This window comes from Scyliorhinus torazame, chromosome 16, assembly GCF_047496885.1.
Source record: "Scyliorhinus torazame isolate Kashiwa2021f chromosome 16, sScyTor2.1, whole genome shotgun sequence".
In the NCBI taxonomy this organism is placed as follows: domain Eukaryota; kingdom Metazoa; phylum Chordata; class Chondrichthyes; order Carcharhiniformes; family Scyliorhinidae; genus Scyliorhinus; species Scyliorhinus torazame.
Genome location: NC_092722.1, coordinates 111,700,014 through 111,725,951, shown reverse-complemented (window position 1 = coordinate 111,725,951; position 25,938 = coordinate 111,700,014). Strand labels below are relative to the sequence as shown.

At 45.3% G+C, this 25,938-nt stretch overlaps 1 protein-coding gene across 48 annotated transcripts in view; it reads right to left on the bottom strand.

Annotated features, from left to right (window-relative positions):
- The window catches only part of ank3b (ankyrin 3b), a 1,101,178-nt gene that overhangs the window by 72,562 nt on the left and 1,002,678 nt on the right, over window positions 1-25,938 (bottom strand). For 37 of the 48 annotated variants that reach the window (XM_072478848.1, XM_072478844.1, XM_072478845.1 and 34 more), the window contains 8 exons: window positions 23,994-24,198; window positions 21,307-21,403; window positions 19,221-19,449; window positions 17,654-17,779; window positions 11,641-11,763; window positions 11,177-11,203; window positions 9,443-9,527; window positions 941-7,498 (listed from right to left, as the gene is read on the bottom strand). In XM_072478848.1, coding sequence (XP_072334949.1) covers window positions 941-7,498; window positions 9,443-9,527; window positions 11,177-11,203; window positions 11,641-11,763; window positions 17,654-17,779; window positions 19,221-19,449; window positions 21,307-21,403; window positions 23,994-24,198 — 7,450 coding nt within the window. The remainder of the gene's footprint in view (window positions 1-940; window positions 7,499-9,442; window positions 9,528-11,176; window positions 11,204-11,640; window positions 11,764-17,653; window positions 17,780-19,220; window positions 19,450-21,306; window positions 21,404-23,993; window positions 24,199-25,938) is intronic. The other 11 variants (XM_072478877.1, XM_072478878.1, XM_072478881.1 and 8 more) reach the window with 4 other exon arrangements.

The window sequence follows — 25,938 nt, the reverse complement described above, 5'->3', positions numbered from 1 at the left end:
TGCCCCTTTCCTGCTCTATCTGGTTTAATGGTGGCAGTGCTCGATCTTACCTTAACTGGCAGTCTGGAATAAAACTGTTTTGAAGTTACTTTTTCACCCTGTCCTAAGCTGCACTGAGAATTTGCCATCGAAGTTGAATTCGCTTTGTCAATATTTTTAACGGGTGGTCTAGATTTTGTCTCAAAACATTTGGGCGACTCGGTTTTCCCCTTTAACCCATTTTTTCTAGGCTGTTTCACCTTGCTCGGTGATGCTTTCTGCTCTTTCTGAGGAACCGATGACGGAGGCATGGATGTTTTAACGGGAAGTCTCGATTTTGGCTTTTTTACTGGTTCCGCGACCTGCTTATCTAGATTTACTTTTTCGCTTGTTGGGGTTGCCAATGGACCCAGATTTTTCTCATTTGTTTGGACAGCCGATTCAATTTGTGGTCTGACTCTAGGCTGGCTACTATTCTGACTGCAGTCAGTATCTGGGGCTGGGGAAGAAAGTTTGGCATTACAATTACTTATTGGCAAATCAGCCCTTTCGCTTTGTCTGACACATTCTTGAGTTATGGCTCTAGGCTCAATTTCTAAGACCATATGTTCTGCAACCTGATAATCTAACAGCACAGCGTCAGCTTTAACTTCCACCACTTCGGGTGCACCCGTATCTTTCTTCATCGTCATGGTAGAAGCAGAAATTCCCATTTTAATTGGCGTGCGTAATTTAGAATCAATTTTAGCAGCAATGGCCGATGAGTGTTTTTCCGCTGGGTTGTCACTGGATAACAGTTCCAGGCCATCTCCACTAGCCTGGACTTTCTCATGCTCAACTTGTGGTGTCTCTACTGGCGCCTCAGGTGTGTTGTCCCCTGACTGAAGCAGTGTTGTGACTACGAGTATGTTTTTAACCCTCTCCCCCTTTTCCCCTGGCTTCCCTTCAGCGGTATGCTCACCAATTTGGAAAAATTGGAGCCTTTCTTCAACAAAATCCCTCTTGCTCATGTCAATTGCACCACTGCGAGTCATCTCAAACATCTTCCCTTCATGAAATGGGAAGGGATTAGGCTCACTAGTTGGAGTGCTCTCATCTGTTGGGGTTCTGGCTGGGGTTGTATCTGGTGTTGTTGCTTGGGACCTGTCCTCTACTGCTAAGCCATAGGCTTTTTGCTCATCCTCTCTCAACCTAGCTTCAAAGACTTCATCGTCCCCTCGGCCATTAGACCATGGATCAAAGTCAAGGCCTTTGGTGGCAACAGTTTTAAACTGGGTTGCAAATTCTTCCTCTAGTTTGTAACTAAAATACGTATCATTAAACCGAGTTCTGTCAGGATGCCTGCCTTCCAAAGTGAAGATCTCAGGTACTGGTTTACCATCAGGTTGCCCTTCGCCTTTTTTTTCAGAAGTCTGAGTTTTAGACTGCAAGGGTGTTTCTTCTTCAGCGCCTACCTTTCCTTCTTCCTCAATTACTGCAAGTTTACCCTGGCTATAGGAACGATCCCCCTGTTTCAAAATCCCTTCAGTCACCCATCCATCCATCTTCGTTTCTAGTCCCTGATTCAAGGATTTAGAGTCCGCTTCAGTAAAGCCATCATCTTCATCCTGTAGGTCATAGCCATCGAGAGAATCAACTTCCGTGGCATCAGTGTCGTGGGAGAACTCTGCTGTTGTTGCTATGGAGCATTCGGTAACCGACTGGTCATTATTGCCATTTGGGATTGCATCATTCTCCAAGATACCATCTAAGGCAAACTCGTCGTCCTCATCTTGGGGATCGTTGGTCTTTTCCAGCGGCCCTTTGGCTTTACATCTTGGCGAACCAGCAGGGCTGTCGTCGTGGAGTTTAAAGGTGTACTTTTTCAGTGGGGCTGGTTCAAAGATGGATTCATCGCTGCTCGTATCGCTGTCGTTGACTCCGGGTGGGGTTGGGGAGGGCGGATGGACCCTGATGACAGGCTCGGTCAAGAAGTGTTTGTCGTGCTCCTCCTGCAAGTTGAGCTCGATCATGGCTAGATCGTCCTCAGCGGTGGCGCAGTGTTCGCTGTTCCTTGAGGTGGGTGTCTCGGCGTCCAGGGCGTTGATGGGTGGGGGCGGAGGGAACTCAATGTAGGCCACGCGGTTTTCTTTTGTTCGTTTGTCACTTCCGTTTACTTCACTCGTTCTCCCCGGTCTCACTGTGAATCTACTGGCCTCTTTAACAGATGCCGCTTTGGCCAGCTCTTCCTCTTCCGACTCCTCGGAAACCTCCGGGATTGGACTAGGTTTTCCGTGCATGGTTGGCAACTGGGAAGAAAGCTCATAGCTGATTTCCTCAGAACTGGGCGTTTCAGGTGTAAGAGGGCTTTTACCAGAACTTTCTATAAGCGACACCTGTTCCAAAGTGTCATCCTCTGGACTACCCTGAGGAGAGGAGGGCTGCTTGTGCGGTCGAACTGTATAAAAAGTGCCCCTGGTCTCCTGCACTGTCCTGCTCTCCTCACTGACCATTCTTTTAAAACTTCCTTGGTGTGGGCCTGCAGTTTCCTTTTCATACTGTTTGCCCATGTGAACGATGCTAATGTACACAGGCAGAGTTTTTATCTCTTTAAATCCTTCAATGCTCGCTAATGGTGCTACTTTTTCCAAATACTCAACTGGACTCTGATCAAAGAACTCACTCAACGATGCATCTTTAACAGGGCTAAACTCAAGGGAGTCAGGAGATTTGACTGGGGAGGTTTCGAGCTCCTCCCGATAATTGCCCATGTCCATATGATCTCCGCGGCTGTTGGAATGACAGTCCTTAGAGCCATTAGTCTGAATACTGGTCTCTGCTACTTCAAAGAGCTGCTTTCCTTTTCTGATCCGACTAAGAGTCATGTTGGACAAACTAGTTATCAGCTCTGACTTGTGGGATTTCATCGGATCACCATTGCATTCGTGCATCTTAGAAGCTAGTTTCGATTTTTCCTCTGATATTCTGACTGGGATCTGTGACGGACTTGAACTCTCCTTTTTCACAGTTCTTCCTCTCGTCTGCTCGCCGGCGCGGTCACCATCTTCTCTACTAACTAGCTCTGTGTAAACCAGTTTCTTGGACGGAGAGGTCAACAGTGCTTCTTGAATTTCTTTTACTGAGGGCCTATTATTTGACAGAAGCTCCTTCTCCAACACCGAAGGGCCAGTTTTCTCTTGGGTCTGTCCATTGGCACTAAATTCTCCGTGAACAGCATTATTTTCCTTCAGATTATCATGTACAAGTACGTGTGTAAGCTTGTCGCGATGTGATTTGTGATGGGAATTCCCACAGTTCTCCCAAGTCCTGTAGACCTTCCTCTCCTTCTCTGATTTTATTTGGGACTCAGCGTCTTTGCCCAATGCTGCTGCATCGTTCTCAGACGATCGCACAGTGCCTTTTGCACCAAATATCAACTGCTTTGGAGCAATGCCCACAAATTGGGAGGCTTGTGTGTGTGGCACAACCTCGACCGTCTTCTGAAGCACTACCACTGGCTCTGCACCGACACTCAAGCCTCCAAGTCCACTTAGGTCTTTCAGCTTGCTGGCGTGCACTTCCTTTATCGTTGAGATAGCCCCTTCCGCAGCGTGCTCCAGCTTCTTCTGATTGATTTCTTTCAGAGAGAACTGGTATACGGGCAGTTTGCTTTCGTGCACTCGTTTAAGGGAGTGGCCTTGCGGCCCTTCTTGTGGAGTCTTTTCAAACAAGCTCACTCTTGCCTCGTCGTCAACTTGACCACAAGGGTAAGGGCCAACAAACTTTCTGAGCTTGCCATCCACGTGATCGTCTTGCACGCCTCGGTCATGCGGGTGGGTGCATTGCGGGGATTCATTGACCTTGTGGGACCCGACTAGTTCCGATTTCGAATGCGGGGTACCGTTCCTCGTTTGCACGCAATGGAACGCCGGTGGCGGCGAATCTTCCTCTTTTCTCATTCTATCCTTCGCGTCGTCTGAAAAACTGGAGTAAGTCCTGCGCGCCGAGGCCGGCCGGGAGTTGGCTGCTCTTCTCTCTTCGGTACGCACAGAATACTTGCGAAAGCACGGGTCACTCTGCTTCTCCTGACACCAGTCGTCACTCGGCATGACCTCGGCGAGTCGCAGCTTCTCGGGACTGCTGCTAGCGGAACTCAACCCGGAGTGCGTTTCCCGCCGGTGTGGTTTCTTCTCTGGGGACTGCAGCTCGTCGTTTAATTTTTCTGTCTTATCGCGGAAAAACTGAGACACTTCAGTCAGTTTTTCTTCCGCTTCTTTCACCGTTCTATCCACCCTGTCTTCGTACATGAGCTTTTCTCTACCGCCCTCGAGCCTGTCCTCACTAAAACGCATCCAGAGCGCATGCTTCGGACTGCCGGACTCTGGTGGATAGTGCAGCACCGCAACCTTTTCGTAAGGATCATCCTGACCTGGGGATTTACCCTCGGGCGTAAATTTGTGCAACTTAGCGAGCTCTTTCTCCTGCGCCGAGTCGGTCTTTCGTTTGTAAAGGCCAATCACCTGCGAGTCCGCACAGAAGACCTGAGGTTGCTCCGTGACTGACTCCTCAGTATCGGAATGAGATATGTCCATTTTTTCAGAGAGAAGCATTTTCTCGGCAAACCTGTAAGACTCTCCTCTCAGCTCGGAGTACTCGTCATCATGATACTCAACAGAGTGCTGAGTGAGGAGCTTCAATGTTTTGTACGAGTCATCAGAGATGAGCTGTGCCGAGCTCGGCCGGCTGTCGTCGTCCTGGGAGACGGGGGTGTTCACTCTCGATGATTCCATATAGGATGGAAGAGATTCTTCAGCAGTGAGCTCCTCTTCCTCTTGCTGTGCCTGCTCATCCTGGCAGACCTCAAACTTCTCTGGAAACGCTTTGGTCTCTCTTACTTCACCGTCTCCCAAATAATCTCTCTGATAAACAAAGAGCTCTTTCTCGGGGTGCTTTTTCATCTCTCTTACGATGACTTCCGTTGGTTCTGCTTTATTTCCTTTATCGATATGGAACTCAATAATTCGTGCCACTTTTGGCTTTAAGTTAGAGTCTTTATCGAGGAACATCGATGGTGTTTCTGAAGAAACAGCCGACTTGTGCTCAAAAAGTCCAACCAGTTCTTTGGAAGGATCACGACCCGACTGAAACGCCTTCATTATATCACGGACAGACATCGTTTCTTCTATCCTTTCACTCGCTTTGCTTTCAGTGCTGGGAGGTGTGTGATAAACCATTCTAGTAGTCGTTGTAATGTGGGTTTCTTCTTTCACACGTACCTCTTTGGTTTTCAGGCATTTACTGTCTTCGTCGTCTGATTGCATTTTAATTTGGAAAGCTTTCACCTTGTCCTTGATTGACCCAATTGGTTTCTCTTCTGCTTTTGAAAACAGTTCTGGACTTTGCAATGGAGACAATCCATCAGTTTTGCACTCCTGCGCTTCATCCGGTGAAGGCTCGTAACTTCTAATGACACGAACCACTTCAGTCCGTGTTTCTGTAATAACTGGAGGTATCGGAACATCATGGAACAGAGGCTTAGGCCCAGTGCTTTCTGCACTCTGAGGAGCTGAAGGGGTCTTTTCACTCCTGGTCTCAAACCCACTGTCTGACAGAGGACTCTTATCTGGATCATGCTGAGAAAAGTCATCGGGTGATTCCAATATGGCTTCCGTCGCCATCATTGCATCGGCAAGTTTGCTCAACTCCTTCTCTGAAGCAGAAGGGCGCATGGGCGGTGGAGGCATCTTCAGTTTATGTTCTGGCAACGGCATTGCTGGTTTATGAGCTCGTTTGGAGAACATTTTTTCTTCACCATCCTTTTTGACATCCGTTTGCCGGTATTTATTGTCAACCATTTTTCCCAACGCATCAATACCAAGATCGTTTGTCAAATAATCAACAACTCTTGCCAAACTGAAGTCCTTTTCACCTGCACCTTTGGCTTTCATGTGTACATAAGTGCCAAACTCCTCACCGGCCCTTTGCTTAGCCTCCTCAATGTCATCATAATCAAAGGTGACCCATTCGCCTTCACCCGAAAGATCTCCATTGGTCTGCGCTCCTTTGACACTGTGTTTATTCTCTGTCAACCCATCTTTCTGCAGAATCTCGCTGACTTTCACCAAATCTTCTTTAACCTTTTCCACAAGCTTAAAAGGCTCCTCACTTTCATCTTCACTCTTCCCTCCTTTTGCAGACACTTCCGACGGGAATGACTTCTCGCTCGCGGAGTCCGTTTGGAGGATGGCTGTCATCTTCATCAAGTCTTCTTTCATCTCAGCAACGTCTTTCAAAATTTCCTGACTGGAGGATAGGGAGGAGGTGGAAGACAGTTTCAGTGCTGAAGGAGCAAGAAACAAGGAGGATTTCAGTGGGGATAGCGTCCGAGTAAATTGGGACTGCGTTTGCGTACGCGATTCCGTGGTCAAGGATTTTATTGGTGATATCAATGCGGCAGCTGATTTGGTTAATGGCGTAGTCTCGGGAAGCCTTTTCAATTGTGGTTCCGATAACACATTGACAACAGAGTACACTGGTACAGTTATAGTCGAACACGTCACAGATGTGGTTGTCACGGATGAAGACCTCAATGAGGAATACAAGGACCCTGCAGGGGGTAATCTGATTGTTTGAAAAGCAGGAACAGTAGTAGGCGCTATTGATTTAAGAGGGGTAAATGTGACAGCACTGGCAGCTGTGAGGCCTTTCTCCACTGCATCGTGCACAGTTGAGATGGATTTGGTGGCCAGCATAGCAGCTGACGCTTTCTCAGGTGAGGATCCAGTAGCTTGACTGCAGAAAAAAGCCGCTGCCGAGGGGTACTTGATCGGTGATATCGTTTCGTTGGCTGTTGTCTGGCCATTCCCTGACATGGCTGACTTAAAAGGTGAAAACGAGGCCGACGGAAGACCTTGGGCTGCATCAACGATAGACTTCACAGGAGAGGATCCTGAGGACGACATTGATTTCAAAGAAGAAGACAGCACAGTGGGCGCAGTTGTAATGATGGATTTGAACGGCAAAGTAGACGAGTACATGTTAACTGTAGCTTTAGGGGAGGCTGGCGGGGTCATGGTTATAGAGGACCTCTCCAATAGCAATCCCGCCGTTGTTGCAGAGGGCAGCCGTGAGGAAAACAATGAAGATGTGACTCCCTTTACAGGTGAAGAATTCAAAGCAGAGGAGGATTTAACAGAATATTGAGTCTGTGTCACTACAGTTTTTATAGGTGAAGGTGAGGACTTAAATGACCTAATTGGAGATGCCAAATCACTCATGGATCTTACGGAGGAGGTTGTGGAAGCTTCTAAGGTTGATTTGAGAGGTGAAGAAGAAGAGACAGACCAAACTGACTTTAATGGGGAAGCGGTAGGCGTGTTAGACGTTGAACTTGACAGAGACGTAATTCCAGATTTCACTTGTCCGGCTACTGTAATGGGAGCAGCTGCCCAGGACTGAAAGGGCCTTGTGGAAAAGACCGGCTTGTATGAGTACGGTGCAGGGAGAGACCTGGTGGTTCCTGTACTTCGTTCAATGATTTCTTAAACGTTTCAGAATCCAAATAAATATAAAAAACAAAAGAAAATCAACGAGGAAAATCAAAGAAACGGAGAGACCAGAGAAAAAGAAAATCTGGTCAGTGAATAGGTTAAACAGTTGGAAGAAAAAGTACAAATCTTTTAACATTTTTTTTAAAAGCAGTGATAAGTTCAGTGATAAAACTGATTGAACAATTTGATCCAGAAAAGAATGTTCACATTTATTTCACTTTATCTACGCAGCAGTTATCAAACCAGAAACCAACAAAGCAGCGAATCAAAACAATGCCAAAACAATGTGAAATGACAAAAATAGGATCGAGAATTAGGGATGAAAAAATGAATAAAACACAAAAACATGAAACGAATGGTGAGAACTACAAAACGAGATTCAAAGCTACACTAACCAGTGTGCCCTGTTCATTGCCTGTTATCAGCTAACCCGTGGTGTTCATCTACATCCATCAGCGGAAGAATTTGGAATACTAAATTATTTTCTCCATTATCATCACTAATTAAACCCCTTTTCCTTATTAAGCAAATTAATGTACGAAGGAAAAAGGTTCGGGCCAATTAGTTTCTGATCTCAGGAGAAACTGTGGAGCAACAGAAGTGACACCAACACCTTTATCTACAGCCAACCTGACCCAGTGTCAAACTATCAGACAATGGTATCGAAACCTATTTCTAACATAAGCACAATTCAAATTGTACTATTGATCAAAATAGGTCTCAGAAACAGTTTGAAAATGACCAAATGTATCACTGCCAATTCACAGTGTCAGCCTGGCTCAGTGATCGTGCACTCATCAGAAGTCAGGAGCTCAACCCCAGAGTTCTGAGAACACAACCTAGGTGGTCACTCCGGTGCAGTACTGAGGGAGTGCTGCACAGTTGGACATTACATTGAACTGGCATAGTATCTGCCCTCCCAAGTGGGTGTGAAAGAACTTGCGGCACTATTGCAAAGAGGAGATGGAGTGAGTCACGGCCAATAGTTATCCCACGATCAGCACCACTAAAAAGATTGTCGGGTCATTCAAATTAAGTAAAAGTATAGACGCCATAGTCCCAGATGACCAAAGGCTGCTCTCCCCTTTGAGGGGGAGAGCTGACTGGTGGGGATTTAACCTGAGGATCACCACTTCTTAGAGGGGCAAGGTTGAGAAGGCTGGGCCTTCATGGATACCCTTAGCCAGTAATGGAATTGAACCTGCGCCGTTGGCCTTGCTCTGCATCACGAACCAGCTGTCCAGTCAACTGAGCTAAACCGGGTCATTATCCTATTGCTGTTTGCACAATATTGCAGTGTCTGAGTTGGCTGCTGCATTCCCTACCTAACAATACTGACTACACTTCTAAAGTACTTCACTATGTATAGTGCACTTTGGGACATCCTGAGGTTGTCAAAGGCGCTATACAAATGCAAGTCTTCTATTTTCTCCAACAAGCGCGCTAACCATATTTTGTGTTCCAAGCGACATCTTACAGTCAACAGTTCCTTGAAATTCGAGATAGCTGTCTGGATACTTCATGATGTTTGTGTTAAACAGCGACCCACTCTGTGCAAGCATGATCTTTCATTTTTATTGAAATCACTGCTCAAGAAACTAAAAACTTTAGACATGTAATACATAAGCGTGCATCGTAATCAGCATGGAATCAACTTTAGTTCGAGCAGCAAATCATATATATATTAAATATATGTATATTATATATATATATATGTGTATAAAAAATGAAATGTGATGGAAAACGTAATTTGAGTGAAAGTTTGCAAATCAAAGTTGGATCTTGCTTTCCCGATATGCATACATACAGGCAACATCGGTAAAATATAGAATATATTTAGTTATTTACGTGCTTTATTCCAGAATTAAGAGGTCGCAAACAAATGTCAAATAACACAAACATTATCGATGGAGTTTAAAGGAAAATAAACTCACTCATTCCAGGTTCAGCAAGGTAGCTGTAGCGCTTACGTAACGCCAGGGATGCAAAGGATTGACGACGGTCTGAAGCTCTCTCGATCTAGAAGAAAGAGGTGCAGCCTTTTTGGTCACTTTTATTCCAAATTTCCACTTCACAGATGAGACTTTACAACTATGCATCGCGTCAACATAGAATTTTGTGACAATAAAAAGCCAATTGAAGCAATATGTTGCTGCTTGACATCCCGATTTAGCTGCCAATTCACCCCCCCCCCCCCCCCCCCCCCCACCCACCACTTCTCATTGTGCGCAATACGAACTACATATTTCTCCAGCAGTTGTTTTCTGCTTAATAACATTGCCACTAATTTCTCTTTCAGGCATTGTGTTGTTGCCTCCTACTCGGACAGGGAAGGCACAGTGCAGGGAGTTGCTGCTGGTTGCCATCACTGCAATGCCATTTTAGGCCAAATGGAGGTGCACTTGTGCAGGGTAGGGCTCGGTCCTGCTTCCGGGAAAGCGAAGCCACACCTAACAGCCCAGTGAATGACGGCAATCCAGTTAAACAGCAGGATGCGCCTCACATGTCCTTTTGATGAGACTTCACTGCTGTATCACTCAGGGCATCTCGGGGCTGTTGACCAGTATGACGCTAATGATCAGCAGGGACATGCGGCGGACAGGAGTATGAATGGAATTTCAAAACACAAGCACACAACATACAATGTCCTTGACACAGATATCATACTAGGCTCACTATTATAGTCAGCAATCTTGTTATTTCTGGTGCAACAAACAACAACAATTAAACGTTAGCTTCCCAAGTGACTAAACCGATTTGTTTTAGTACAAGTGCAGGTTAGAATTTTGAACGTGCAGCATCTTCTCAAACATGACTTGAAAAATGATTTTAGTATGTGGTTACAACAAATATTCCGGTGTTTAATGCTGGCACAGGAGGTGCTAAGCTTAATAAATCTCATGGGGCAGTTGACTAACTCAACTGGGATTGGATTCGGTTCCAGTATAAGATACACAGGAACATTCATTGTGAGCACGAACAGGCACATAGTGATGCAACTATTGAGTCAGGACAGTTGACCCAGTCCTCGCAATATGAATTAATCTTTTCTCTATCCAGTTAAAATCTTCACGATGTAATAATATGTAACCTCAAACACTCCAGAGCACAGAGATGGGTGCAATGACTCCACTGTACAATTCCAGCTATCCTAACAACTATCAGAATGCTTTGACCTTGGAAAAATTAATAGGATCACAAAAAAGATGATAATTTTCTAATCGATTCCAGAACTGCAAACAAAAATTGAGAAACTTCCCAATCCAATAAGGTTTGGCTTGAGGCATTCTGCAAGGTGCTATCTGAAGAATACTAGGTGACCATTGTTATGACTGACTTTAAAAAAAAAATTTAGAGTATCCAATTCTTTTTTTTCTAATTAAGGGCAATTTAGTGTGGCCAATCCACCTATCCTGCACATCTTTTTGGGTTTGTGGGGGTGGGACCCACGCAAACGCAGGGAGAATGTGCAAACTCCACATGGACAGTGACCCGGGCCAGGACTGAACCCGGGTCCTCAGCGCTGTGAGGCAGCAGTGCTAACCACTGCACCACCATGCTGCCCTGTCTGACTGAATTGAAGCCCAGTTACAAACTGTTCCCCTGCAATAACTTAATAGTCATCACCAAGTTTAGACAGTTAATCAGGTTTTTTTAATTTCCTTTACCTCTTCATCTGGATCTGATTCGGTTTCCTTATGGTCCCAAGAAGCATTGCAGAGACAAGGAGCGTTATAATGGACAGCGGAAAAAAGAAAGATCAGGATATGAAAAGGACCCAGTTGGGAATACAAAAGGCAAGCACAAGATCAAAGCAGGCTCAAAGCCAGCAAAAGCAAAGAATTAAATCATTTAATTTACCAACGAAGAACACAAATTCAACAATAAATGATGGAAAATGCTATAGTATAGGGCTCTAAATTACCAGTCAGTGCAAGGGCTTCATAAAGAAACCACACTATTAGTTAGAAAACAGCCTTTAGAGGTGGATAACATTGCAAAAGAATGCAGTACAGTCTTACTGTACAATGGAACAGTGTCTCTAACTTCTAAACCTGGCAGGTGTTTTGCAAATTAAAGGCATTTTTCTCCCTTCAAAAGAAGACCTGGTTATTAAAGTCTTTCCACATACTTTTTTGTGAGCCGGCAGGGTAATATTCAGATTACAGATTGCTGCCAATGGTAATCCTTTGGAAGTTTTTGGTTCCTTGAGGAATGACAGACGACCACAGGGCTCCTGGCTGTTGTCTCTGACCTAGAAATAAGAACAGTTTTTGTTTGACACACAGGTGATACCGTTCACTTCTCTGGCCTGAATAATGACGTTTGAACCAACATCACCGTAAGATGCCGAACCAGTACTTTGTCTTGTTTACTGCCTGTGGGATCTTGCTCTGTGGTGAGTGTTGGCCTGCAGAGTAGCTGCGGTACAGGAGAGCTTACTGGTGCAAATTATAAATCACTATCGTCTTCGTGTTGTTTAAAAATATTTGCGGCCAATGCGGAGAAGGTGTTGGGTTGGTTCGGGGACCAGAAGGTTGCCTGGGTACAGATGGAGTTGAGGGTCAGGTAATAGGTCACGTCTGGAGGCGTGGCAGGGGTGCGGTGTCAAGGTGGTCCCCTATTTCTGGAAATCATTTGTTCCAACCGGGAAAACTGGATGCCACATTTAGGGGGTGGGAAGGTAAGGGGCTGGAGAGTGGAAAGGACTTATTTTTGGAGGGGTGGTTTGCACTGGGAGGAGCTGAAGGAGAAAGCAGGCCCTTGGGGGGTGGATAATTTTAGGTACTTTCAGGTGCGCGACTGAGTCCGGGGAGTGGAGACAACATCCACTTTGCTGGAAGGGATTCTCTCCTGTGCAGGGTGGGAGGGGGGCAGTACTTCCAGGATATAAAGTTGGATCATGGGGGAAGAGCAGGTTTTGGAAGTGCAGGTGAAGGCTAGTTGGGAGGAGGAGCTGGGTGCCATTTTGGAGGAGTCTCTCCTCAGGATGAATGCTACTTCAAGGTGGTGTTCAGCGCACATCTCATCAAGGCCAGGATGAGTCGGTTTCTTGAGGGGGTTGAAGATAAGTGTGAGCGATGCTCGAGAAGGCCTGTGAACCATAAGCACATGTCCTGGTGCTGCCCCAGTTGAATGGGTTTCTGGGGGCCTTTTTTTAAACACCATATCGACAATTGTAGACGTGGATTTGGAGCCCTGCCCATTAGTTGCGATATATCGGGTGTCAGACCAGCCGGATTTGAGGACTGGGGTGATGGCGAATGCTATGGCCTTTGCCTCGTTGTTGTCCAAGCGACAGATTCTGCTGAGTTAGAGGCAGACGACACCGCTCAGTGCCGCAGCGTGGCTGGGTGATTTGATGGAGTTTTTGTACCTCGAGAAGGTTAGGTTCACGGTGAGGGGAGCGATTAATGGGCTCTACCGTGGATGGCGTCCATTTATTTTACTTTGCAAGGTCTGGTCACTGTTAGGGGGTGGGCATGGATATAATTGTTGGTGTTTTAAAAAAAATTATATTTGTTTGCTGTGGTTTTTGATACAGGTTTTTTGTTTGATTGTCGTTTAGGTCTAAAATGTTAAAAGTCTAATAAAAATATTTTTTGAAAAAATATTTGCACAGACACATTGGATAATCACCCATAAGCACATTTTGCAGAAGGGAAGTTATGGGTTAGTCTTTGGTCGACCACCTTTCAATCGAGCTCAGCACAGTTGACTGTGTGGGTTCTGTATAAAAGGGGTTTATAAGTTGGTACTGGCCTGAAACACAATGGGTGGTCCCACTCAAGACAGGACCAATGGAAATTTGATCTGTGAAATGGAAAAAAAATGACTCTCGAGTGCATTAGAACTCTGAGGCTGAGGCACACTATTGGGGCAGCAAAGGAGGACTTGACCCCAGTACTTGTGTTGCTGTACTTGGTTTAGTAATGTTTGATGGGCGGCACGGGAGCACATTGGTTAGCATTGTTGCTTAACAGCACCAGGGTCCCAGGTTCGATTCCCGGCTTGGGTCACTGTCTGTGCGGAGTCTGCACGTTCTCCCCGTGTCTGCATGGATTCCCTCCAGGGGCTCTGGTTTCCTCCCACAAGTCCCAAAAGACATGCTGTTAGGTGAATTGGGCATTCTGAATTCCCCTTCAGTGTACCCGAACAGGCGCAGGAGTGTGGCGACTAGGGGATTTTCACAATAACATCATTGCAGTGTTAATGGAAGCCTATTTATGACACTAATAAAGATTATTATTATGTTGACTGGGCTCCTGTATCAGAAAGCGTTGCAATGCCCCACACCAGCAACCCTCATTAAATCCCACTCCAAAAGACTTCAGCACAAGGTCTGAGCTGACAATCCCAATCAGTGCTGAGGGATATCTGCGTCACAGGAAGTCACGTCTTTCTGCTGAGATATTAGGCAGGGGAACAATTCACCTTTCAAGTGGACATAAAAGAACCCTTGGGTACTCCTCCAGACAAGAGCTGGTGGTCTGGAGGAAAATCTAACTGGTCTGATTAGTAAGTTCACGGATGACAGCAAGGTTGGTGGAGTGGCAAATATGTTGAGGATCGTCAGAAGATGCAGCAAGTCATAGATAGGTTGGAGACTTGGGTAGAGAAATGGCAAATGGAGTTTAATCCAGACAAATGTGAGGTAATGCATTTTGGTAGGTCTAACATAGAGGGGAAATATACTGTAAATGGCAAAAATCTTAGGAATATAGAAAGTCAGAGAGATCTGGGCGTGCAGGTCCACGGATCTTTGAAAGTGGCAACACAAGTGGGCAAGATAGTCAACAAAGCATATAGAATGCTTGTCTTCATTGGATGGGGCATCAAGTATAAAAACTGGCAAGTTATGCTACAGTTGAATAGAACCTTGGTAAGGCTGCACTTGGATTATTGCGCACAATTTTGGTCGCCACACTAGCAGAAGGATGTGGAGGCTTTGGAGAGGGTGCAGAGGAGGTTTGCCAGGATGCTGCCTGGTCTGGAGGATGTTAGCTATGCGAAGAGTCTGAATAGACTTGGACTGTTTTCATTAGAAAGACGGAGGTTGAGGGGGTCCTGATAGAGGTCTACAAGATTATGAGGGGCATGGATAGAGTGGATGGGCAGACACTCTTTCCCAGGGTGGAGAGATCAGTCACCAAGGTTTAAGGTCTGTGGGACAAAGTTTAGAGGAAATGTGTGAGGCAGGTGTTTTACACAGAGGGTGGTGAGTGCCTAGAACACGTTGCCAGGAGAGGTTTGGAAGCAGATACATTAACGGTGTTCAAAAGGCATCTTGACAAATACATGGATAGGATGGGTAGAGAGGGATACGGCACAAAAAGTGCTGAAGGTTTTGGCCAAGATTGGTACCATGACCGGTACAGGCTTGGAGGGCCGAAGCCCCTGTTCCTGTGCTGTATTGTTCTTTGTTCTATATGTGCCCTGTAGTCCTGGTGAACATTTATCCCTTAACCACCAGCACTAAAATCGATTACCTGCTTATCACCACATTGCTATTTGTGGGATTTTGCTGTGCACACTTGGCTGCTGTGCTTCCCTACAACAATGACTACTGTTCAAAAGTACTGCATTGGCTGTGTGCTTCGGGAAGTCCCGAGGACATCAAACAAGCGATATAAATTACTATCACCTTGATAAAAGAGCACTTCACACATGAACAAAAGAGCTGAATGATAGAGGTGAGGTGAGCCTGGCTGCCGTTGACATCAAGGCAGCATTTGACCGAGTATGGCATCAAGGTGCCCTAGCTAAACTAGAGTCAATGGGAATCAGGGGGAAACTCCCCACTTGTTGGAGTGATATCTGACACAAAGGAAAATGGTTGTGGTGGTTGGAGGTCAATCATCTCAGCTCCAGGACATCACTGCAAGATTTCCTCAGCATAGTGTCCTCGGCCCAACCATCTTCAGCTGCTTCATCAATGACCTCCCTTTTATCAAAGGTTAGAAGTGGGGATGTTCGCAGATGACTGCACAATGTTCAGCGCCATTCTTGACTCCTCAGATAATGAAGCAGTCCGTGTCCAAATGCAGCAAGACCTGCACAATATCCAGGCTTGGGCTAATAAGTGTAAAGTTACATTCGCACCACACAAGTGCCAGGCAATGACCATATCCTACAAGAGAGGATCTAATCATTGCCCTTTGACATTCAACGGCGTTGAAATCGCTGAATCCCCCAAAATCAACATCCTGGGGGTTACCATTGATCAGAAACTGAACTGGACTAGCCACATTAATCCTGTGGCTATCACGGCAGATCAAAGGATAGGATTCTATGGTGAGTAACTCACCTCTTGACACCCCAAAGCCTGTCCACCATCTATAAGGCACAAGTTAGGAGTGTAATGGAATACTCTCCACTTGCCTGGATGAGTGCAGCTTCAACAACAATCAAAAAACTCCACACCATCCAAGACAAAGCAGCCCGCTTGATTGCTCCCCCTTCCACAAACATTCAAACCCTCCACCACTGATGAACAGTGGCAGCCGTGTGTACCATCTACAAGATGCACTGCAGTAACTTGTCAAGGTTCGTTCGACAGCACCTTCCAAACCCACGACCGCTACCATCTAGAAGGACAAGAGCAGCAGATACCTGGGATCCCCATCACCTGGAGGTTCCCCTCCGAGTCACTCACTACCCTGACTTGGAAATATATCGCTATTCCTTCACTGTCGTTGGGGCAAAATCCTGGAACTCCCTTCCTAAAAGTATAGTGGGTGTACCTACACCTCAGGGTTTTCAGCGGTTCAAGTGGCAGCTCACCGCCACCTTATGAAGAGCAACTAGGGATGGACAATAAATGCTGGCCTAACCAGCAACGCCGACATCCCCTAAACAAATTTTTAAAAACATAGCATTAGACTAAGTTGATTTTTTTTATATTGCAGTTGTTGCTTTCAGAGTCATAAAAATAAACTGATATTTTAATGTCAATGAGTTTCAAGTTGGAAGAGTATCAGGCTGGTCACTACATCCTTCATCGTCAAATGGAGTTAAAGTGACAGACCATTAAGTTATCATCTAAAAATAGCATGCAGATTGCATCTCACAAACATTAGCGAACGCACATTTAGAACAAAGTTCAGTTTGGGTTACAGATACATAGCTTCAGACAAAGGCCACGTGCTTGTCCCTCAGCTCATTTATACAATGTCTCTCTTATGCTTTGCCTGGGGAAGGGGCCACGAGAGAAGTGTTTAGCTCTGAAGCATTCATGGACAAAATAAATCCCTGTCTGAATACATTCGCCTAACAAAGTGGTGATTGTTGCTGCTGTCTCTCTCTCGTGCATCCCCCACTCCATTCGCCCCACTATTGGCAGCCATGTCTCCAGCTGTCTGAGTCTTGAACTCTGGATTCCTCTCTTTATGCCTCTCCCACCTCACTTTCCTTTTAAGACACTCCTTGTAACTTGCCTCTTTTGACCAAAGTAATGGCCATCTATCCTAATATCTCTTTGTGAGAAGTTAATCTATCTTTGACAATGTTGGCTGAGGGATGAATGTTGGCCAGCACACTGGAAAAGCTGCCTGCTTTTCTTGGAATAGTACCATGGGACCTTTAACGCCCATCTCAGCTGACAAATGAGATTTTGGTTCAGCATTACATCCAAGTATGGCACCTCTTGACAATGAAATGCAGTATCAAACTAAATCATATGACAATTGACTCAGAAATAAGAGGGCTAACAATGTTAATTGTATGGTCATTATATTGTTAAGATACACAGGTGAAGGGCATTGTTTAATTGAGTATTTTAAGCACATAGAAATACATGGTGCCTTTTAAGGGGCTGTCAATTTATTCAATTAGTTTGTTTTGGGCTTGGCTGTGACACTGGGTAGGAGTGGAGAATGGCGAGACTGAACAAGTCAATAAATTCCCTCGATAAAGAAAAGTCTTGGTTCCAAATTCATCAACCAGCTTGGATCATATTAATCGCCTACTGAACCAAATTATCTCCATGTCCTTAACCAAGCCATTGGTCACCTGTTCCAATATGTTCCTTCTTTGGTCAGTGTCATTTTTTTGTCAGATCCTGGTCCTGTGAAACGCCGTGTTATGCTATTATTAATTGAAGGTGCTGTGCAGATAAAAATAAGTTGTTGTTGGCACTTCCTCACCTTCACACCGAAGGGCAATCTATTTTCTTTGAAAGCATAGAAGTTGAACACCAGCTGCTGTCCTGCTTTGGCTAGAGGAGCCAGGTTTCCATAGCAATCCACAAAGATGGGTTTACCTTCTAGCACCTGTTGGCAAGATTACAAATAAGCACAGATAGTGACTGAAGAAATGTGCCAGCTGTATTGACCAATTTGTTTGCAGACATATACGAGAAAGAAATTATCTTTAAAGGCAAAACTGTTTGAAATCCTATTAAATACTTGCGCCAGACCAAAAAAAAAGCAAAACCTTTACCCCATTTCTCAAAACCTATGGAGCATTATCTGGGAATGTGGGCCCAGTGCAGCCTCCACCAACATTCATCCTGGGGTTTATGTTTTTTTAAATTTAAAGTACCCAATTCATTTATTTCCAATTAAAGGACAATTTAGCATGGTACAGAGGCGAGGGTATCTGGTCTCACCAACGCAAAGTTTCGTGCTTGTACCATTTGTTTTTTGTAGAAATGTATTGTGAACTGTTTTAATAATCAGAGTATCCTACCCGCCCTCCCCAGACATTGGTACTGTTTCTCCAACACAAAATGAGTGTTTGTACCGTTTGGCCTTGTATATATTTTTTACTGTTTTAATAAAAAGATATGGCCAATCCACCTACCCTGCACATCTTTTTGGGTTGCAGGGGTGAGACCAACGCAGACACGAGGAGAATGTGTAAACTCCACACGGACAGTGATTCGGGCTGGGATCGAACCCGGGTCCTCGGGGCTGTGAGACAGCAGTGCTGACCACTGCGCCACCGTGCTGCTTTGTCCTGGGGTTTATTGTGGCTCAAGTACCATGGAAAACCCGTTTTCTCTGTTCGGGGAATCAAGAACGTGGGGATGATCTTAAAGTCAGAACTAGGCCATTGAGGATGGGCTCCAACCAAGTGGCAGAATGGGAAGGAAATGAGAAAGGATAACGGTTCCATCTCAAGGCAAACATGCCCTGGTGCCACTAGCTGGTGACAGCCTGCCCACTCGGCTAAAGCCCGGACCTTCCAAAACTACAAATGGAAGGGTCGGAATAAAAATCAAGTTTTCTTTTTAACATGGGTAACATGTGTTCGACATTCAGGTACACAAGGCTGCGCGTCTATTAAATCACTGTCTGTATATCAACTCCATTTACTTGCCTTAGCTTCATATCCTTTACTATCCTGACAAACTAAAAATCTATGAATCTTAAGTCTTCAAATTCCGCGATTTCTGTCAGCGCTTAATATTTTGTTTCCAATTTTCCCTCCTCAATGGCCCAGTTCTAATTTTAAGACCATCTCTGCATTCTTTATTCTCTGATAGAAGGAAATGGTTTTTCCCTCACAAGCTGATTACATCCTTTTAACCCTGTAGCATCGCAACAAAAGAAAGCAAACAGAAAAACAAACACAGGTAGAGATCTGGAATTTGGTCACGTGTCCCAGGTAACAAGCAGCGCAAACCGATCTGCCGCCACATCGAGAGACCGCAGGTCACTGCGTCACGTGGACACAAAAAACAAGGCGGAGCAATAGGCGAGACTGTACCTCTATGTCTTTGCTTCGGGCCACCTCAGTGAAGTTTTCCTGCTGTTCTAATGTCTTGTCCACTTTATCGTCGGTCATGCAGAAGCAACGCAGGCGGGCTTCCACAGGATCATGCATTTTGGCAAATACAACAAATTTGGCCATGTACGGGACACAGATCAACTCCCTGTAGAGCTGCGTGGCTAAACTGACAGTTTCTGGCACCTGATGGCAGTCGACAAGCCAAAACCTGTGCACAAAATTACACAAACATGAATTTCATTGAGTCCTTTTGAGCTTGGCAGGTATTCAATACACCAGACCATTCAAAATGGGAGACCACAAATTGCTTTTTGAAACTAGGTCACATGAATATTTCATCAGGCATCATTACTCATCTCATTTCTATCCATTCGGGAGGTTGATAGCTATCTACTCAGAGTCAAAGAAACGGCCTTGCTGGTACAGTTGTAGTTTGGGAATATCCTGTATTCCCATGGCTTTAACCCCCCCATCACACTCCAGGGATTATCAATTTTATTAATGTAAGGAAGCTGTCACTTCAAGCTATCTGTTCCACAGTGCTCGTTCTTACATCAAAAATAAAATTCAGAGATATGAATGTAGCAGGGTCACCGGCCCCTTCAGGATTGACGTGGAGTGTCCAGGAATTAAACATTAACTCCAGGACTCTGCCAAATAACCCAGAAGAAAATAATCATAGCAGCATTAGATTAAACCAAAATCACCCCATTTTAAACACTAATTTATTAGTTGTAACAATATTGGAATGGTGGGGAAAATAAAAGGCTGCTTGGTTGGGTGGGGTGTTGGGTCATGTGATAAAACCTCCAGGAACACAGCCGATCAGAGTTGACAGCCCAAGAACGTTGGGGTGTAGCTGAAACCGATGTGTCTTTCTTGGCTGGTTGCAGCCCCGGCTCCTTTCGAGTGAACAAAATGGTCACAAGGAGACAGCCTAGTGGAATTTGGAGCAGGTTTTACCGTTTTGCAAATCATACATTTTCAGTAAGCAATGTAAATAATGTGATCATCGAACCTATTGAGAGAACACAAATCTGGTCACCGGGTAGAGGCAAAAGTGGGACCTGGTTAACTGGTGTCAAAAAAGTGACACCTTCTGAATCTTGACTTCAACAAAACAGAGGAACTTTGTTTAATCTTTATGGGGCCTGTGCAAACATCAGTGGTAGCTACAACCGACACCAAGACAAGTGGAGAAGTAAAATGGTGGGTATGGAGAACAGGCACCAGGTCTATATCAGATGGTGGGGATACGGTTCAAAATAATTCAGCAACTGGGGCTGGTGGGGGGGGGGGGGGGGGGGGGGGGGGGGGGGGGGGCTCGTGTGATTTCCTTCCCTTCCCCATCCAAAACAAATGATTGCAAATTGCCGTTTTAATTCTGATTCTGAATGCAGGGGGTGAGGAAGTCATAACTGGCTTGGCAGGACAAAACTTCCCTTACCTCACTGTTGTAGAAATGGCTTCATGTCACTGCGGGCTGTTTGTTTATTTATTTAACCCAGGCAATTGAAAGTGTAAGTTTGCAGGCTATTAAAAATCTCAGCAATTTGGAAGGACCCAGTCCCATCCTGATAACTCAAGAGACACTAGGAATTATCCAATCATTTAAATTAAGCAGCACAAATAAAATAGCCAAGCGGGAATTCAGTGTCCCGGAGAAATTAAGCTACGAGTTAAATTAAATTGAACTTTAACCTAAATAACAACATGATAGTTGTGACATGATGCAGCACTTATAGAATGAGCCATGATAAGCAAAAAAAATGAAGACTAAAACAGAACATGTGTTTGCATATATATGAAGACGGACAGACAACAAACTGGTCTCCTGACAAAACAATGCTGCAATAGTAAAATTATTTTCTCATACATCTTCGCTTTACTGACTAGATGAAGCAGTTTGGCCATTTCCATTGTTTATTATCCAGACAGTTAGATTAGACAAATTGGGTAGATAGTATTTTACCACATGAAGGTACATCCAATGTGCCCTCCTGTTAACAAGGCCGCAATGTTTCGTGTGGGAATGGGGGCCATGAAATTCTTTGGAAAACAGTACCTGGCTGAAACATTTGTCGTGAAAGAAACAGCATCGCTTCCAAAGGTTAATGGTGTTGTTCCTGTTATCTCTTCCCACTGAGCAGGTGATGTACCTCCTACCAAGTAAAGAGAGTAAATGGCAGCTGTCAGAGCAAACAGTCAGGCTCAATGAGGACTTCTGGCCACATCACGGTGAAACAATGCTAAACCTCTCCAACACACCAATGTATACTACACCTGAAATTTCAAACACCTGTGGATTAAACTTACAGATCCCAACATAGAACCTGCAGAAAGTCCAGGTTAATCAAGCCACCTTCATCACAACTAGCTGTCGAGAAAAAAGTTCATAGGCATGTAGATTGTAAAAACATTTACGGAGGAATTTTCCCCAAAGGTTGTCAATGTCAGGCTCAGACTGAAAACCAGTATCTATCTCTCCAGCTGCACTGCCAGGTTTACACTCCAGATTTTCTGTCATTCAGACCACAGAGAATCTGGGAGTGTGGTTCGCGTACCAGTCTGGCGGGGCGGGGCTTGCCAGCTCCACAGAAATCGGGGCGCCATCTTTAAAGGATGCCCCGATCTGCACTGGGAATAAACATCCCCCCACGGACACAGAAGACCCCTCCCTACAAGCATCGGAGCACCCCACTCCAGGCATCGGAGCACCCCACTCCAGGCATCGGGGCAACCCCCCCGACACCTCCCAGAAGTGTTTTGTGCTGGGGTGACATCACATCGTCTAGACGAGAAGATACATTGAGGGCGGAAGCAATGGCGCCAAACCCGCTAATGATATTTTAATGTATGCTGAAATATGCAAAGCAGGCTCATGTCCTTTCTAGGTGTGAATCTGATCACGTAATTGGAGGGGGCAGGGAAGATCCCAAACCTAAATCTTGCGGCAGCAGCCATTACAGAATTTAAATTTCCTTAGTGTTTAATCATGTCAGAAGTATGATGGAATACTCTTCGCTTGCCTGGGTAGCTGAAGCTGCAACAACACATCAAGTAGCTCGATAGCATCTTGGACCAGAACTTGACTGACACCCATCCACCACCTTAAACATCCCCCCCACCGACTTCTACAGCATCTGTGATCTCTAACATCTAGAAGGATAAAGGCAGCAGATGCATGGGAACGCCAACATCTGCATGTTCTCCTCCAATTTCCAAACCATCCTGATGTGGAACTATATCGGCCGTTCCTTCACTGTGGCTGGGTCAAAGTCCTGGAGCTCCCTTCCTAACAGCACTGAGGGTGTACCTACACCACTTGGACTGCAGCGGTTCAGGAAAACATCTCATCATCACCCTTACAGCGGTAATTAGGGATGGGTAAGAAATGCTGGCTTAGCCAGCGAAGTCACATCCTGAGAGTGAATAATAAAATTATAGATTTGACTTGAACTGCACAATAAGAACAATCAACAAAGAGCGCCATGCTTAGAAAATCTTGACACTTCAAATGACACTTTGTGCGGAACCGGGTTAGGGCAGTAGATGTTGTCTATATGGACTTCAGTAAGGCCTTTGACAAGGTCCCTCATGGTAGACTAGTACAAAAGGTGAAGTCACACGGGATCAGGGGTGAACTGGCAAGGTGGATACAGAACTGGCTAGGCCATAGAAGGCAGAGGGTAGCAATGGAGGGATGCTTTTCTAATTGGAGGGCTGTGACCAGTGGTATTCCACAGGGATCAGTGCTGGGACCTTTGCTCTTTGTAGTATATATAAATGATTTGGAGGAAAATGTAACTGGTCTGATTAGTAAGTTTGCAGATGACACAAAGGTTGGTGGAATTGCGGATAGCGATGAGGACTGTCTGAGGATACAGCAGGATTTAGATTGTCTGGAGACTTGGGCGGAGAGATGGCAGATGGAGTTTAATCCGGACAAATGTGAGGTAATGCATTTTGGAAGGGCTAATGCAGGTAGGGAATATACAGTGAATGGTAGAACCCTCAAGAGTATTGAAAGTCAAAGAGATCTAGGAGTACAGGTGCACAGGTCATTGAAAGGGGCAACACAGGTGGAGAAGGTAGTCAAGAAGGCATACGGCATGCTTGCCTTCATTGGCCGGGGCATTGAGTATAAGAATTGGCAAGTCATGTTGCAGCTGTATAGAACCTTAGTTAGGCCACACTTGGAGTATAGTGTTCAATTCTGGTCGCCACACTACCAGAAGGATGTGGAGGCTTTAGAGAGGGTGCAGAAGAGATTTACCAGAATGTTGCCTGGTATGGAGGGCATAAGCTATGAGGAGCGATTGAATAAACTCGGTTTGTTCTCTCTGGAACGAAGGAGGTTGAGGGGCGACCTGATAGAGGTATACAAAATTATGAGGGGCATAGACAGAGTGGATAGTCAGAGGCTTTTCCCCAGGGTAGAGGGGTCAATTACTAGGGGGCATAGGTTTAAGGTGAGAGGGGCAAGGTTTAGAGTAGATGTACGAGGCAAGTTTTTTACGCAGAGGGTAGTGGGTGCCTGGAACTCGCTACCGGAGGAGGTAGTGGAAGCAGGGACGATAGGGACATTTAAGGGGCATCTTGACAAATATATGAATAGGATGGGAATAGAAGGATACGGACCCAGGAAGTGTAGAAGATTGTAGTTTAGTCGGGCAGTATGGTCGGCGCGGGCCTGGAGGGCCGAAGGGTCTGTTCCTGTGCTGTACATTTCTTTGTTCTTTGTAAACCAACCTGTTATACTACACAGCAACCGGAGACTTGGAGTATCCCCTCTATACCCATTTGAAACATCTCCTCCTGATACAGGGGGCACTGGAATCGTCATGGTGATAGGTTTATGGAATTTCCTTCTTCTGGGTTCCACAGTTACAATCGGGCTGAATGTGGCTCGATTCCCAAGGATCTTTTTGACAAGCTCGTCTGGGACCGGCTGGGCCTGTGGAATAAGCAGATACCTAGGTTAAAGCTGGATAACTGAGGTCACATTTCCCATCACAGGTCAGTTGGGAATGGACAAGGGAAGGATCGCAAGAGGTTAAAACCCAAGTGCTTTGTAATGTGCAGTTATTTTCAACTAACAGCCTATATTTGTCAATCATACAGGCACCTCCAGGTCACAGGGAACCTTTAGAGAAGGGGCTGAAAAGTTAATTAAACCCATACAGTTGTTACACATTGCTCTGGAATCATGGGACTCTTTCAAAAAGGTCCACCTATTTACAGAGTAACAGTTTCAGAACAGTGAAGGGACCATTGGCCTATCTATTCACAGTATTGCGATGATTCATTTCTAACAATCATGAGGCCCATTACCACACAAAACTGAATCCCATTGAGACTTCTTGTTCCAGCACCCATGACCGTAATCTGCTCCACATATTTATTACATTCTAGTTCTTTTTACAGTTCCCATTTTTCTATCATCCTTAATTTGTAAATGTGGCTCTTTGCGATTGCACTCTGTACATAGCAGAAAGGTTTATTTGGATGCAAACGATCTAAACCTTGCATTATATTATATCCACTCTTGACTATGCTTTAAAGAGCGAAAAGGCCCAGGGTTGTCAATCATGAGCAATACACCAATACAGAGTTGGCATGAAGACCATGTTATTGTAAGGTCATTCCCAAGAAATTTGGGTAGTACTTGGAAGCAGGTGTCCACAGTCAAAGGTTATCTTCAAAGGATTCTTTTTGTACTCCTCAGCTCAGCTGGCATTTGTTTTATTTTGACATACCTGTGCAGCCAACACCTCTGTCCTCAGCGGCATTAATGCAGCAGTTTGAGATTGGAGCCAGGACTGTGTGCTCAAAACCGGAAACTACACAACCACGGCAAAAAGTGGGCCTGCTGAAATCATCTGTAACGGTAATTTCAAGGGTCTTGAGCTTCGAATAGGGGCCACATCCAAGAGACCACTGGACACCGATAGGAGCTATAACACTTTAGCACTGATTCTCCAAAATACACTTCCTTCAAGGGGAAGTTTCCTTTTTTCTAATAAATTTAGAGTGCTCAATTCTTTCTTTCCCAATTAAGGGGCAATTTAGCGTGGCCAATCCACCTAACCTGCACATCTTTGGGTTGTGGGGGTGAGACCCACGCAGACATGGGAAGAACGTGCAAACACCACACGGACAGTGACCCGGGGCCGGGGTCGAATCTGGGTCCTTGATGCAGTGAGGCAGCAGTGCTAACCATGGGTGAAGTTTCCTGTTCCAACTGTGGGATTGGCGGATTAACCTGGTGGTGCAAGCAGAGAGTCAGCCAGGAAAAGGTGCGATGTAAAGTACACGGCAGATGATTAAATGAGTGTGCAGAAGAGGAGGAAGTCGCGGATCGCAATATGAATAGTTTGTTTTTTGCTCTTTGCTTCCTGCAGACCCTCAGTTTTGCGAGTCAATCCAAAAGCTTTGATCCTCAGGAAACTTGACAAATCCATCAGTATGAGCTATGCATATCTGGAACTGGGCAGGAGTGTGCCAAGTTAGTCAGAATGATGAACTCTAAATTGGAGAGGGCCCAAAGGATTTGCAGGCATTAACAAAGAATTGTATCACCTTCCTTGAATTACATTAAATGGGTAGGATTTCAGAGATGATGGATACACAAAACCAGGCTTTTGAAACAGAAAAATGCTGGAATGCCAGCCAGCTCCAAGTGTAGTTATGTCCC